Here is a 17,301-nt window from a genome sequence, read left to right as displayed (position 1 = left end):
CCATGGCGGCCATGAGTTTGTTACGGCGGGCTTCGGTCTCTGCAGTGGCCACTCTGTCTGGCCGCCGCCTTGACACTAGACTTGTATTCGGGGGCTTCCTCACCCGTGACTTTCCGAAGACTGTCGGTGCGTATTGGCTTGGGGAGAAAGCGCTATCAAGAAACGCGGGAGGAGAGATGGAGGACTCTTCCCGGGTGACCTTGGTGGAATCCGGAGAGAGCTTGGAGAATTGAGGACTTGGGACTTGAGAGGCGGAGCATGGGCTATGTGAGGAGGCTGGGGGTTTTCCTGGAGTAATCAGATCGATCGTGTTTGAGTAATTAATTAGAATTTGTGAGACGCTTTGTCATTCACCTATCCTGTTGGTGGTAATTTGCGGATGAAGCTGATGTTAGAAAGGCAAAGAGCTGAGACCCATGTCTCTCAGGCACCAAGATTCTTTGTATGTTCCACCTGCGCTACGTTTTAATCTCACAAGGTGGGAAGTCATGTTGCTGAGGAGCCCGCTGATGCTAAGTGGAGAGGCTCAGGGCTAACTCATCTGCTAAGCACAGTGTCTTCATGATACTTTTAGGTGTCCACGAAGATGTTTTAATTTAAATTTCTTTTAAAATCAGAAGGAAAAGGGCTATAATGTTAATGCATATGTGATGCTGAATCCAGCCTGAATTGTATTCGTTTTATATCAATGGAATCATAAAATAATTATTTTTAATGTCTTCTTAGAGAGGAAGGGACCTATGAAGAAAAAGTTCCTAGGTCTTAGGAAAGTCAGTGCAGTCGTGGGAGGATGATTTGGAGCCTCTTGGAGACTGTGGGTTGAACTCTAGGAGAATGAATAATCATAATAGCAAAGCATCAAATGATTTGTATTCAGTCTGCTTTATTCCCTTTTGGATTCTGCAAAGTGAGTACAGTGTTACCCCATTTTACAAATGAGGAAACTGTGACTCAATTATTACAAAAATAATGCACTACTGTATTAAGTTGAATAATAATAATAATGGGAGCTAACATTTATTGAGCACATATTATGTGCCGGGCACCATTCTAAGATATTAAAGGTATTCATTTAATCCTCTTGATCAAAAATATACTGTAAGCGATTTGTCCTATGCAATACAAGTAGATACAGAGGAAGTGAAATTTAAAGCCCAAAAGATTCTTCTCCAACTTAAAAGTATCTTTTTCTGTTTACTGCTCTTCTCCCAATTTAATTTGAATTATGTCACTTCACATGATGAGACATTATACACTGATGCCATGAGGGACTTGCTGGAAAAATGGAAAGGACCAGTGGCATTGAAGAAATTTCCGGCAGGAATTTGAACCTGTTACAAAACTACATGTGCTTACATTCTTTGATAAAATTCCTTTGTAAGCCATTTCTGATTACAAATATCCTCTTCAAATACCCCCTCCCCCCATAGTACTTAATCATGCCTACCTGGAGATAAACTGAGGTAAAATTTCTCCCCTAGATCCCATTTATACACTATTCCCCATTCCTGGAGTTCTGGAAGGATCCTCGCAGGTAATCTACACCCTTTCCACTGGGAGCAGGAAAGGATATGATAGCTATAGTGAGGTTACTGTGTTTCAGCAGTGTACCTGCTTTCAAAGGTATTTCGCATGTGAAACAATCTATCACTGTGGAATGAAAGGTTGTAATCTGTTTTATATTATTGTTTATGTCTGCCTCTAGGAGAACGCAAGATCCAGCAGAGGAGAGAACCTTGACTGGTTTTGTTTTTTCTGGAGATAGACTGCATAGGTTTAAATCCTAGCTCCAGAGTTTAGTAACTCTGTGAGCTTGGGTCATCACATCTGGGAAGCTAAGTGGAAGGCACTTAATTGCTCCAAACCTGCATTTCTTCATCGTTAAAAAAGAGGATTTAGAAAGAAAAAAAAAGAGGATTTTATTACAAGTATGCTTACTTTCTGTTGACAGGGGAATAAAATAAAACTAATCTCTTTCCCACTGACAAGTATTTATAACCCTGAAATGTGTTTCTGCATAAGTTTGCATCTTTCTAGAAATGTCATTTTGAATGAACTTGTCTCTTACCATAAGAACTGTTTTGTTTTGCTTTTAAAAATAGGGTGATCATTTTAACTTACCTCAAAGGTAGTGGTAAAGAGTGAGTGGGAAAAATCTACAGCACTGGGCATTACCTTCTACAGGGCCCTGTGGTCTCACCTTTCTTAAACATCTAGTACTGTCATGTTATCATCAATCACTCTCAGTGAAAACCTTTCTCAGAAAATAAGCAGATAAAAGTATTCTGTTTAATTATTTATTAAACGTCAAACATCAAGGGATTCTAGAAATAAGCTTAAGTTCTCCCCTCAGCTGCAGAGAACTTTTATGTTGAAGGCTGATGTGCATATAATTATGGCTTTAAAACCTGAGAAGAGTATTAAACAAAGTAGTGTGGACTTAATTCAGACATGGATGATGAGGCATGTTAACTGGATTCTAGGGATAGTTTTAACAGGTGCAATTGATGGAAAAGTAAAGGATGTGTTTTCTGATATATCTGAATATGGGGCTCTTGGGGTAGGTAGGTGTTGAGAGAGAAGGTTAAAAAAGAGAAGTTAGGGGCTTCCCTGGTGGCGCAGTGGTTGAGAGTCCACCTGTCGATGCAGGGGACACGGGTTCGTGCCCTGGTCTGGGAAGATCCCACATGCCGCGGAGCGGCTGGGCCCGTGAGCCATGGCCGCTGAGCCTGCACATCCGGAGCCTGTGCTCCGCAACGGGAGAGGCCACAACAGTGAGAGGCCCACGTACCGCAAAAAAAAAAAAAAAAAAGAGAAGTTAGGACCTAATTAGGGGAGGGACTGAATACAAAGCCAAAGTATCTTAACGATTTTGTAGGCACCCGAGAGTATTTTAACGCAAGAGCAGCATCAGGAGTATGTTTTAGGAAGATGGTTCTGAATATTAGATGGCTTATCAGGCATGATGATTACTTAAGCCACTGAGGTGAAAAGGTCTTGGAGAGAAATGGAAAGTTTGAATTTTAGAATCAAGAGGGCTTGACAACTGCTGAATGAGACACAGGAAGATGACTGAGATTTTTAGCCTGGGTAATTGAGTTGGTGGTGCCATTAACTGGGAATAGTCTGAGAATGAGGGAAAGAAAATGACCAATTTTGGGTGTTGTCTTGGAGACACAAAAAAATCTGATATTGGGCTTCCCTGGTGGCGCAGTGGTTGAGAGTCCGCCTGCTGATGCAGGGGACACGGGTTTGTGCCCCGGTCCGGGAAGATCCCACATGCCGCGGAGCGGCTGAGCCCGTGAGCCATGGCCGCTGAGCCTGCGCGTCCGGAGCCTGTGCTCTGCAATGGGAGAGGCCACAACAGTGAGAGGCCCGCGTACCACAAAAAAAAAAAAAAAAAAAAATCTGATATTATCTGATCCTCACAAGTATCACAATTTTCCAAAGCATAACTTTCCTGAAGTTATTTGCATTAAAAAAAATTGGTTAGTGAAACCTTAGTTCCACGTAATTACTGAGTACCTTATTTGAGACATTCCAGGCTGTAGAGAGTGGAGGAAAATGCCTATTTTTGTGGTGGAAGAATTGAGTTCCAGAAATCCTGGCAGTCACCTGGTTGTAAGCAATGTTCACTCTAATAATTTTAGATTGTAAGCAGATGGCCCTACTATAACAACAAATCATGAAGGCTCAGAATATTTGAAAAGAGTTTAGTGCTATGAAATATCCTTTAGAACAGTTAATTGTATAACAGTTACCTAACACATTTAATGGCATGAGTAATTGTTGTTTAACAGTAGGGTAATTATATGTAAAGAAAGCAAGAAGTTCACATTACTAACTGTTTAATATTGCTAGAATGCAGCCAGCTCAAGCTTTCTTCCATAGTTTTTTTTGTTTGTTACACTTTCCACATCTACTAATACTGTCATTTGTAATCAGTTGTCCCTAAAACCCCACATAGAGTTTAATCCTTACGTGTTTCTCTCTCTCTCTCTGTGTGTGTGTCTGTCTGTATGTCCGTCTGATTGAAAGGGAAAGTTGGGAGTATACTGTCTCTTCTGAGAAGATTTATTTTCAGGGACTAAAGAAAGATCCCCTACCAACATTAAATTTACTTAAGGGCTTCCCTGGTGGCGCAGTGGTTGAGAGTCCACCTGCCGATGCAGGGGACACGGGTTCGTGCCCTGGTCTGGGAAGATCCCACATGCCGCGGAGTGGCTGGACCCGTGAGCTGTGGCCGCTGAGCCTGCGTGTCCGGAGCCTGTGCTCCGCAGCGGGAGAGGCCACAGCAGTGAGAGGCCCGCGTGACGGAAAAAAAAAAAAAAATTAAGAAATGTAAATTCAACAATATTTATGGAGCTCCTACCATGTGGCAGACACTAAAGTGCACTGGAGATACACTACTGAATGATTCAGCTTAGTGCTTATTGTTCTAAAGGAAATAACCAAATGATATTAAGGAGAATAAGTGGGAGACCAGCTTTGGATAGAGTAGTCAGAGAAGACTTCTTTGAGGAGGTAACATTTGATCTTACCTCTGAAGGATGGGGTGAGGAGCTAGCCATTCAAAGAGCCTGAGGAAAAGCTTCCAAGCAAAGAGGAAGGTTAAGTGCAAAGACCTGAAAGCAGGAAAGAGTTGTTGGTGTTGGAAGGAAACCATTGAGATTGATCAGTAGGAAACGTAAGTCTTTTTATTCTAAGAGAGGCCATCTATTCAGATTCTTTGAGGGAAAGGACCTTAGAAATCTTCTAGGCCACCCCCTGTAGTATGCTAATCCTTGTTACATTCCATTAGTGATACTCAAATAACCCCACAATGGGGACTGGGGAGGCAGTCCAATTTTATTTTCAACCACTAAAATTGTTAGAAACTTCTTCCTTGAATTAAGCCAAAAATTACTCTTTCGCACATCGATCCTAGTTCTTCCTTGCAGGTCAACACAGAATAGTGTAAGCCTCTGTCATTGGACAGCCTTCAGCTATTTAAAGACACTTCTCTGGTCTCTATCCTGACTTCTTTTTTGTAGGTCAGTCAGCTTCAGTTCCTTCAGTTTCAATAGGTCAATTTCCAGGTTGTTTGCCATCCTGGTTGCTTAACTTAGGACGTGCTCCAGATTGTCCCTCTAAAACAGTGTACTCTGGGATGGACACACTTCCGCAGGTCTGGTAAGACATGGAGGAGGGCTCCTTCTGTTTTGACCCTGTATTTCTGGTACATCAGATTAAGATTGGATTACCTTTGGGATTTTTTTGGTAACCACATCCACATGACACCAATGACTTTTTCTCTTTTTTTTTTTGGCCATGCCACACAGCTTGCGGGATCTCAATTCCCCGACCAGGGATTGAACCTGGGCCATGGCAGTGAAAGCCTGGAATCCTAACCACTAGGCCACCAGGGAACTCCCACCAGTGACTTTTCTTAAGTTTGTGAGCCACTAAACTTCTGGAGTGTTCAAGTAGGATTTTCCACTTACTATACTTAATCCTTTTAGATTCAGCCTTTTGTAAGTGTGTAGGAGGACTTTTGGGGAGATCCTATTTCATCACTGGTGTAGTAGCCACTCTTGTAGCAGTAGCTCTGTATCATCAGGAATACCATCTCCACCACACTCATAGGCCATTCATAGAAATTGTGAGAGAGCCCTTTGGCAGGTTACTGCATTAAGTAATCAGCACCTTTTGGGTATAATCAATCAACCAATTACCCATTACAGATTTCTTCTAACTTGCTACTTCTCTCGGTTTATAATGTGCCTTCCTCATACCTCCCCAACTCCACCAGCCTGTCTAAAGAGGGGCTTTACTTCTGAGCCTTTTCTTTTCTGACACTACATCCTGTTTCTTTCGTTTGTTGTCCTTATAGACAACAAAGACAACAAAGATTGTTGTCTTTTACAATATAGATTTGTATTTATAATTATATACAATTATAATTGTAATTTGTAATTATATTAAATATTTTTTCCTCCCAGCAGAATCTAAATCCCTCTTATACTATAGACCTAGCATAAGACCTGTACATAGTAGGCACTTAAATATTTATTAAATTAATGAGTGGTTTGTACTGTTATCCAGCCCATTTTTTTCATCTAGTCCACAGAAATTTCTATTGTATCTTTCAAATGATTTGCAGAAATACATACTTACCTTGTCAAATTCTCTTGTTATTTTAGAAGCCTTAGTAGATGATTTATACTTAGTAAACTCGTGCCAGCTTCTAATTCTCTTGTGAATTAACCTTCTAAATTCATTGCAGGCTGCTGCAGGTGGTATCAAAATTTAAGACAGTTCCTGCCTTCGAGACACTTATATTTCAGTGAGGGCAGTGAAAGCAAGTTTACACATCAGTAGAATATACAGCAGTTCAGAGGTAGGAGAGCTCTCATCTGGTTGGGAAGCATGTTGGTTTCTTGGAGGATAAGATGTCACCTGGGCCTAAAGAATAGATTTCAGGAGAGGGGAGTTCATTCTTGACATTTAAGCTTGAACAAAAGGATACAAATCTTTCTGACACCTATTATGATTAAAATTCCTTTAACGGGAAATTAGTTTTTTATTCAGCAATGACTCATGGGAAATTCCCTTGAATGCGGTTACACAGCAGAAGCATAGTAACCCTCAGTTTCTCAGTAATGTTAGAGCCTTTCCTGCTTTTAGCAGAAAGGGCTTAGAGTGGCCATAGTGATCCTTCCAGACTTCCAAGAAAGGGAAATCGCGTAGAAAGCAGATCCAAGAGTGAGAGTTTTGCCTCAGTTTATCTTCAGCAAGGCTTGATTAAATACCGTCTGGGAGAGGATTTGAAGAGAAGGATATTTACAATAAGAAATGGCTTATGCATTTGCAGCAACACGGATGGACCTAGAGATTATCATACTAAGTGAAGTAAGTCATACAGAGAAACACAAATATTATATATCACTTATATATGGAATCTAAAATATGATACAAATGAACTTATTTGCAAAAGAAAAACAGACTCATAGACATAGAAAACAAACTTATGGTTACCAAAAGGGAAAGCAAGGTGAGGGGGATAAATTAGGAGTTTGGGATTAGCAGATACAAACTCTATATATAAAATAAACAACAAGGTCCTACTGTATAGCAAAGGGACCTATATTCAGTATCTTGTAATAAACTATGATGGAGAAGAATATGAAAAGGAATATATATATTTATAACTGAATCACTTTGCTGTACACTAGAAACAAACACAACATTGTAAATTATACCTCAACTAAAAAAAAAAAAGAAATGGCTTATAAAGGGATTTTATCAAGACATGTTAGAGTGTGTTCTTTTGAACAAGTTCAAATTCCTGCTAGAGAGATATTGAATGAATATCTTTCCATTTATTTTGCATCGAGTCCCTAATGTATATTGCCTCATCATATGAGGCAATTTAAATTAATTTCTTTTGCAGCATTAGCAAATATTTATTGCAGAGGTAAACAAAGGTACATAGCCCACCAAGAGTATCTGATCTCCCTGCCTGCTACTGAAACAAATTCAAATAATCATTTAGATATTTCTTCAATAAATATCAATATCTTGAATATTGATGGATAAAAATGATGAAAATATTGATGAATATGTTGAATAAAAATGAGGAGAGCTATAGTTTAGAACAGTACATCAACCTCTGTTTAAAGATATCCTAGTCTTCCCTGCCTTTAGTACTCAAATAAAGAAGCATGTATTTTTTTATCTTAATCATATATATGTATATATGTATATATATATTTTGGCAGAGAAGGGATGCTTTATCTTAATTCATATTAAACATTTATGCATGTACGTTTTCTTATAGTCTGACTTTTATCTCAAAATATAACAGTATATCCATATAAACCTTGTATATAACAGGGTTATTTAATATTTCCAGCTCCTGTGCGACACAGTGGAGACCATGGGAAAAGACTGTTTATCATCAAGCCTTCTGGATTCTATGACAGACGTTTTTTGAAATTAATGGTGAGTTAAAACTTGTTGAACTAAACTCTTTACATATAAATAGAAAATTTTTTTCCTATTTAGAAAACATCTTTCATTTTATAAAAGATTTTTTTCTGTAAATTCATATTCCTTTTCTCAAAAAAATGTTGAGATTGAGTAGTAAGGTCTGGTTTGTTACTGAATTTATTTATTTATTTATTTATTTATTTATTTATTTGCGGTACGCGGGCCTCTCACTGTTGTGGCCTCTCCCATTGCGGAGCGCAGGCTCAGCGGCCATGGCTCACGGGCCTAGCCGCTCCGCGGCATGTGGGATCCTCCCGGACCGGGGCACGAACCCGCGTCCCCTGCATTGGCAGGCGGACTCTCAACCACTGCGCCACCAGGGAAGCCTCCTGAATTTATTTTTAAATTAGTGAACATTTCCTTCTTCAAAAAAAGAATTCATGTGTATTGGAGGTAAAAATTGAAACATTCCTTTCTTTTCAAGATTATGGTGTTTTGAAATCATCTGTGTTCCCTGACCAAAAGAAAAATCTATAAATTATAAAACTGAAAATGGATTCATTTGGGGATAATTATTTATATTACTAATATATTCTTTAAATTAACAAAGAACTCATTGAAGGACTTCTTTAAATATGTAACTCCATTATTTTGGGATATGATTTTTTATTTCTTTGTTGTTTAGGAACTTTGATTTCAGAGAGTGAAGCAGGGCATTGACTGCATGTTTGTATCTCAAGACTCTGTAAAGAAGAGTAGAGACTTAGAAGGTGGAAGACTGGACTCTGCCACTGTTCCTAAAGCTGTGACCCACTGGCTGCCCTCTAGACCTTCCCTTGCCTGTCCATTGTGCTTAATGCCCTTCTCCATCCTCATGGTTGAGCTCCTACTTTTCTTGTGATGACCAACTCAAACTCCAGAAATCGCCCTCATCTTCTTACACTTTTATTCTTAATATAAAAATTTCTTTTATGACATTGCTTTAACCAAAAATGAAAAATCACTTAAATATATATTGCATTATACTTGTACAATTAGTCTTTGCTTTCTTCTTTCATTTTTGACACTAAATATAGGCATCTAAAAGCTAGAGCAAAAGAAAATTACAGAAATAAATAATTTTATACAGTATCTCCAATTTGGCAAGTATATTTTATAAGAAATATAAGGAAATCATGTAATGAGGACAGTTTGAGTGTGAGGAAAGGAGTTAGGAAATGGTTATATGAAAACTTTTTTTTTTTTTAATCTTAACAGAGATTCTACATTTTGTTGACTGGGATTCCAGTAGCAATTGGCATAACTCTGGTGAACGTATTCATTGGTAAGTATCTCCCCACCGACTAAATTAGTAAATTTTTAAAACCTGTGTACATTAATATAAAAAAGAAATTATGGATATTATAAGGGAAAGTTCTTCAAATAATAAAATAAACATAAGCATGAGAATTTATTTTAAAATAACCAAATCTTAATCTGCAATAGCACACAGTGGTTCTTTTTTTAACTTTTTGTTTTCTCCAAAAACCTTTAAGGTCACTGACTCTATAGGCCACATAAAAGGCTTGTCTTCTTCCTCTTTCTCATTTCCCAAAACCAGCTTTGAGAAGTCTGAATAAGGAAAATAGAAAGAGATAGAGGTGGAAAAGAGGCTGAGGGATGGAAGAACTTTTTTATCCATCCTGGAACATATAAAGTTATAATCTTCCAAAAAAGAATGGATTTGTGAATGATAGTAACTATTAGGTCTCCTGGGAAATTCTGCTCACAGTACTTCTAACATCTTGAATCCTAAATATTTTGCCTAGGACGTTTAAGGAAAACCAGAGGAATAGTATGTCTTTTATTATATCTTGTTACACTATATAAAAACAAAATGAGAACCCTCATATAATGCCTATATACAATGCATTACACATAGAAGACATCTAAAAAATATCTAATGAATGATTTTCCACCAGCTTGAAGTGAATTTAAAATATTAGATATCTTCATTGCTACAAAACAAAAGGTTCTTTAAAACCACAAGAGGTTGGTTTCTTACTTAAATAGTGAAGAATTAACATTATAAACTCCTGATACTAAAGTTGAATATCACTGTTTTCTCTTATTAGGTGAAGCTGAGTTAGCAGAAATTCCAGAAGGCTATACCCCAGAACACTGGGAATATTTCAAGGTTGGTATAGGTCACTGAAAGTTATTTTCAGTTAGGTGTCTTGTCAATGTACTGTTTAATATCTTAATTTAGCAATTGTGGTATAGTTTTGTATTCAATTTTTTATGACAAGTAAATGATACATTTTGTGCTCACTTTTTATAAGTAACTTTTGGTAATTTTCTGCATTGTTTTATTACCTTAAGCTTTATGGTTTCTTAAAGACTGACTCAACCTAGAGAGTAACAGTCAATTTATCCTACGTTCTATGCCATAGGGAAAACTGTACTGATACTAATGCTAGCTTTCATTTATTGAACACCCACTGTGTAGCAGGCACTATGATAAGTGTTTTGAAAATATTATCTCATTCCATGTAAATGGTACTATTATTATTTCTGCTTTAGAGATGAGGAAGCTGAGGCTTAAAAGAGGTTAAGTGCTCTGTCTAAGGGCTAGGGTCAGTATTTGAACCCAGGCAGTCCTGACTCCAGAGCCTGTACTGTTAATTAGTCAAAAATTTTACCATACTGTCATGGCTACTAAAACCCAAAGTTAATTCTGTTACTTGTCTTTACAAGTGTTGTAGTGAGATGGCCTTGATTACAGTATATCTTATCATGTTTTATTATCTGAATGAATTATATTTTAGAAAAGAAATACTTCATTAATAAATCTTAAGGTAAGCCATATAATTAGTTTATCTTGGCTGACTAGTGGAAAGAGCGCCATTTTGAGATCACCAGACCCCGGGTTTGGCTCCAAAATCTGCCATACACTAAGATACTCATAGTGTAGTGTAATAGGAAAGAGCACAGGTTTTAGAGTCAGACAGACCTGGCCTGAGTGCAGATGCTGCAACCTAGTAACTGTACAACCTTGTGAAATTTGCTCATCTATAAATGAGGACAAAGGTAGTAGCTACCAAACAAATTAAAATTATTTTAAAAATATATAAAGAGGTTGATACATATAAGTGTTATTGATTTACCTGAGATGGTCATTTTAGGAGAATAGTAAACTGGAAAAGCAAAGTACTTTTCAGATACTAATTTTAAACATATTTTCCTCTTGTAGCATCCTATATCAAGATGGATTGCCCGAACTTTCTTTGATAGTCCTGAAAAGAATTACGAAAGAACAATGGCTATCCTTCAAATTGAAGCTGAAAAAGCTGAATTACGGTAAAAAGGGGGGGGTGGGCAGGGGTTGGAGTGCAGGGAAGAAAATCCTTTCCTACAGTTGCAAACCACAGGAAGAAATGTAATAAAACTATTTCAGCAGTGTAGGATGCTCTGTGTAAAAGGGTGAAGATGGAGAGAGAATTAGCCTGTTTAGAGAGGAGATTATGAGTTGGAGACTAGGAGGCTATTAGATAATATCTGTCAGATTAAAAAGAATTCTTTTTTGAAATGTCCTGACTCTTTTAAGTGCAAGGTAGCCCTCTCCTTCCCCTCCCCCACCCAATTTCCTTTCTTCTTACCCAGTGTCATCCTTAGAGGTGACTACTATTTAATGATCTCTTATATTTTATGCATTAAAAATATATTTTTTATATATCATTTACAAAATATATTAACACAAATGGAATCCTGTTATCAGCACTATTCTGCGCCTTGTCTTCCTTTGATGTAAATATACAGTCATTCCTTGGTAACTGAGGAGGATTGGTTCCAGGACCTCCAGTAGATACCAGTCTGAGGATGCTCAAGTCCCTATATAAAATGGCATAGAACAGTTGGCCCTCTGAAGATAGATAGGGCCAACTGTATCTTGATCTTTCAGTAATAGCATATACTCTATTCTTTTTAATGGCTGAACTGGATGGATGTGCCTTAATTTTTTTAACCGGTGGGGGACCTATTGTTGGTACTTAGGCTCTTTCCAAGTTTTCTGATAATTATACATTGTGCTGTGGTGAATATCCTCATATATTTTTGCATATTTATTCAGTGTATCTGGAATATAAATTCCTAGAAGTGGCACTGATAAACCAAATGTTATGCTTTAAGTTTTAGATAGCTTTTGTCAAACACTTCTTTAAAAAGTTGTACCAGTGGTCTTTTCTGTCACCAATACAGGATAATTCTGTTTCTCCATACCTTTGCCAGTAAAGGAATTTATCAAACCTAAACATTTTTGCTGATAAGACAGTTGAAAAATGTTATCTCATCATTTCAATTTTGTATTTTTTGACAAAGTTGAGTATTTTTTCATTTATCTATTAGTTGTTTATATTTCTTTTTCATAAATTTCCCATTTTCTATTAATTTGTGCATTGATTAAAGTAGCCCCTTTTGTTTTTGTTGCAGATATGTTTTCCTAGCTTGTCCTTTGTCTTCTGACAGTGTAGAATTTTTTTGCAACTTAGTGTTTTTATGTTTCAGATAACAAAAATACAGTAGTAGCTAATATGTTTTTGAACACTTACTGTGTACTGATGCTTTAATTGCTTTTAATATATTTACTCATTTAATGATTGTCAAGCTTGTCAGTCTTTTTCTTTAGCTTCTGGAATTTTGTGTCATATATAGGTCTCTGATAATAATAAAATAAGTAAATACACAAGTCCAAAATTATTTTTTAATGTTCACTCGTATTTTCTTTTTCTACTTTTAAATATGATCTTTTCTGAGATTTATTTTGGTGTTTGGAGTGAGGTTTACATACAATCAAAGGTACCCATTAAGATCAGTGGGTTTTGACAAAATATATAACTGTAACCACCATCAAGGTCATTTTGATCACCTAGTGAGTCTCTTTCCTGTCCCTTCAGTCAATCCCCATCCCTTACTCTTGACCCAGGCTACCATTGATCTGCTTTCCGTTCATTCTGCTTTAATTTTGTAGTTTACAAAAATTGCTATGATATTGAAAACTATTTAAATGATTAAATGAACATATGATTGGCTTGTTTTGTAGATATGTAATTACATGTATGTGTAGTTACCATATAGAACTGTCATTAAGTATTTAAGAGCATGGAATAGCATTATGCCTCATACTTAGTTAGCTTTGGACATTTTTGAACTTCAGACATATACCTTTGATAAAACATCAGATTCCAAAATTTCTTAGACATATAACAATCCCAAACAATTTCAAAACAAAGCAAAGTAAAAATAAAAACAAAAACAGGGGACTTCTCTGGTGGTCCAGTAGGTCGGACTCCACGCTACCAATGCAGGGGGGCCTGGGTTCGGTCCCTGGTCGGGGAACTAGATCCCGCACGCATGCCACAACTGAGAGTCCACATGCCGCAACTAAAAAGATCTCACACGCAGCAATGAAGATCCCGTGTGCTGCAACTAAGACCTGGAGTAGCCTAAATAAATAAATAAATTATATATATATATATATATATATATATATATATATATATATATATATAAAAACACTAAAACAGGACCCTGACTTTTACTCCTAAAAGAAAGATGCAAGTGTGAGAATGGAATGGAGAGTACCCACAGATTTTTTAAAATATATGTTTAGGTATTTGGAAAACTGAAGCTTAAAGGAAAGGTATAAAATAGAAAGGGACTGTCTTATGTAATTGATTCCCCCAGAGATAATTTATTTTTGGTCCTCCAGAATTTTTAATACTCTATACATGTGTACATATACATAGCAGAAATGATCTTCTCTGCTTTTTAATGAAATGGGAAGATGCCACACAGACTCATTTTATAACTTGCTTTTTCAACCTAATGATATATCTGTCCTCTCCTTCCATGTTACTATATATAGATTTCCCTCATTCTTTTTAACAGGTGCATAGGTTGTCCATTATATGGGTGAACAATAATTTATTTAACCAGTCCCCTGTGATGAATATTTTAATTACGTGCATTTTGGATAATTACATTATAAAGAGTAGAAAAGAAAAAGGATGATATTTAATCCTAAAAAAAAAAGATAGATGTATTCTCTTATATACACTATCACAAAGGTATATTATCTGTCATAGACAGGGTTGGTAAACTGGTTAAGGTTAATAAAGTGAGTAATTTAACTGTGACAGATTTCCAGTCATAAAAAGTTAGTATGTAGTCTATAAAAATGGAAAGTAAAAGGCTTGATGGAGAAGGGATTATTCCAGGAATGTGTGGTAGTTTTGTGCAAAGGCTTGGCTGTGGAAGAAGGAAAGTATCTTTCTAGAATAGAGATTATTCCGTTTGTGAAGAAGGATGAGGACAAATAAGTAGATCTTAGAGTTGGAGAATGTTTTCTTAATCCTGGTTTTTCTTTTTTATTTTCTTTACAAATATTGATTGTCCAATGTTGACCAGGCTCAGTGTGATGCTGGTGGCTGGTGAATAAGATACCATCTCTGCTCTCAAGAGGTTTTCTGTCCTAATGGTGATGGGCAGCCAGTATAGACAGGGGATGTGAGCTCTTCCAGGAAGGCTTGTTCCCTTTTAATTTCTAGCACTTGGCACAGTATGTGGTCATAATAGTAGGCATTCTGTAAATGACTCTCCTAACATTTAAAAGGCAAGACAGGAAATGCATTATCACTATTCAAGTGAAAGTGATCTGTCCAGACAGAGAACAGGGACAGGAGGAGAGAACTGATTATTAATTCAAGTGACGCTTGGGTGATTAAAAACAATATTCATTGGCTGACTACATAAGCAAGATAATAAAAGGCAAAATAAGTCCCAAATTTTGCTTATAGGTACATATCAGATATATGCATACACATGGATCTGTGGAGGGACATTATATTTTACATAAAAGCAAGACTCTTAAGTTGTTGTTCTTTATGGAGATAATTCATTAACTTTATAATTGGAAATGCTGTAGTCACAACATCACCATTCTGTTTGTTACAGGTTAAAGGAGCTGGAAGTACGAAGTTTAATGCGTGCAAGAGGCGATGGTCCCTGGTATCAGTATCTGACCATTGATAAGACACTTATTGATCATTCTCCAAAAGCAACTCCTGACAACTAATCTTTTATTTCTCTAAATACAAAGTATATTCTCTTTAGGCAAAACTAAATTACTAGATATATTCTGTATTTTTTCTGTGTGATGAATAAAAGATCCTATTCATTGCTCCATTTCTCAACATTGGTTCAGATTAAGGCTTTTTTGTGTGTGATTTCATTTTTTTTCCAGCTTTTTGAGGTGTCATTCACAAAGTTGTAAGATATTTAAAGTGTACATCATGATGATTTGATATACATATGTATTGTGAAAGGCAGATTAAGGCTTTTGGTTTGGGGCTTTCAGCTTCCTCTTTTAAGAATGTTTAAGTATAATAAAAAAAAAACTCAAAGAAATAGGAATTTGTGAACTCCTAAAGGTGTAGCTTTGAAAGATTAATGTTTTATTTGTCTGATAAATGGAAGTTAGAGAAGTCTATGTTAAATATCAGGAAATATGTAGTTTATATACATGTGAGTATTGTAGATATGTGGATTATTCAAGGGCAACTCAGAATTTTAAATTATATAAATAATGAACCAATTATATAAAACATTAACACCTTAATAAACAATTTTTCAGTGAACAGATCTCAAAGTTTAATGTTTTCATGTTTTTTTAGCCATAAATCATTTTTTTAAAATGTATATACACACACATTAATTTTTCTTAGATGCAATATCTCAGATTCCTTAGAGTCCTTTTCTGTAAACACTGGAGAAGTTCCACAAGGTAAAATGATTACTGTAAAGATTATGAAATGAGTAAAAGTTAAAATAATGACTGTCATTTATTAAGCATTTAATGTCTGCTGAGCACTGTGCTGAATAACTGCATTTATTCACATTTTCAAAATGACCTTATGAGGTCATTTTCTGCATTTTACAGTTGAGAAATTGAGGCTGAGAAATTGAGGCTAAGAAATTTTAAACACATGCTCAGTATTTACAAAAATAAAGTTATGCTTCAACTTCCAAAATAACCTTTTAGCTTCAAAAATTCATTATTCTCAGCGAATACCTTTTGAATGTCCTTGTGCCTTAAGGGCCCTAAACGCCCTTTACAATCCAGCCAACATCCTTTGGGGTGATGGCATTTTCTTATCTCCCCAGAAGAGGGTTGCCTCGCCCAGCTGCTTCCAGATCTTGTTTTGAGGATTCCCTATGCAATTACCACCTCATAATGTTGCCAAAGTATTTGAGAGAAGGACATGCTGTCCCTGAACCCCTGCTTGCACGAACCATTTGGTTTTGTAAGAGAAGGGGAAGGAGAATGGAAGCAGATAGGTCTTGTCAGTGGTCATTGTAAATGATGCTACACCTATGTTCATTTACATTCAATATTGTTAGACTTCACACGTTATTTTTCAACACCAGTAGGTTTTACTTTATTTTCTCCTTTCTATTATTATATACAAAAACTTAACATAGAAAATATGGAAAGTGTGGGACTTCCCTGTTGATGCAGTGGTTAAGAATCCTCCTGCCAATATAGGGGACACGGGTTCGAGCCCTGGTCCGGGAAGATCCCACATGCCATGAGCAACTAAGCCCGTGCACCACAACTACTGAGCCTGTGCTCTAGAGCCCATGAGCCACAACTAGTGAGCCTGCGTGCTACAACTACTGAAGCCTGCATGCATAGAGCCCATGCTCCACAACAAGAGAAGCCACCGCAATGAGAAGCCCACGCACCACAACGAAGAGTAGCCCCACTCGCCACAACTAGAGAAAGTCCACGCACAGCAACGAAGACCTGACACAGCCAAAAATAAAATAAATAAATTTATAAATATATATATATATGGAAAGTGTTGCAAGAAATACTGGAAATCCCACCAGCCATAAAGAAATCTGAGAAATTTCCTTTAATTTTTTTTTTTTTTTTTTAGCATAGCTGGGATCATATATATATAATGGAGAGGTTTTAAAAAAAAGTTTGAAAGTGTTTCTTGGAGGGAAACAATAAAACTCTACTGGGCACTAAGATGCATACCGGAGGTAGAGTGGTCATCACAGGACATGTTTCCCCCAGAGCACACTCCTCAGCACAGATGATAGGTATTAAATCAGATTACATGTGCTGGGGAAGAACAGGGCACTGCAGCAACCTGTGGCATCCCGAGCTAGACTAAGGGTACATGGAATGATCGGAAGCTCATTCCATAGCATCTGGAACATAGCAAGCACTGAGTAAAGATCTATTGAGTTAATGATTCATGGATTTAACATGAATTTTGAGTT

At 36.8% G+C, this 17,301-nt stretch overlaps 1 protein-coding gene across 1 annotated transcript; it reads left to right on the top strand.

The window, feature by feature from the left end:
• Window positions 1-2: 2 nt before the first annotated feature.
• On the top strand, window positions 3-15,606 carry NDUFB5 (NADH:ubiquinone oxidoreductase subunit B5; the record flags this gene model as incomplete). The annotated part of the gene is made up of 6 exons (XM_079704272.1): window positions 3-126; window positions 7,895-7,983; window positions 9,229-9,295; window positions 10,086-10,147; window positions 11,204-11,310; window positions 14,962-15,606. 6 exons carry the CDS (start codon window positions 3-5, stop codon window positions 15,080-15,082), a joined length of 570 nt encoding a protein of 189 aa, XP_079560398.1. The 3' UTR covers window positions 15,083-15,606.
• Window positions 15,607-17,301: the final 1,695 nt, after the last annotated feature.

Source organism: Hyperoodon ampullatus (genome assembly GCF_949752795.1).
Source record: "Hyperoodon ampullatus genome assembly, chromosome: 5".
Lineage (NCBI taxonomy): Eukaryota > Metazoa > Chordata > Mammalia > Artiodactyla > Ziphiidae > Hyperoodon > Hyperoodon ampullatus.
Note: the sequence above shows the minus strand (reverse complement) of the source record. Positions and strands in the feature narration are given on the sequence as shown.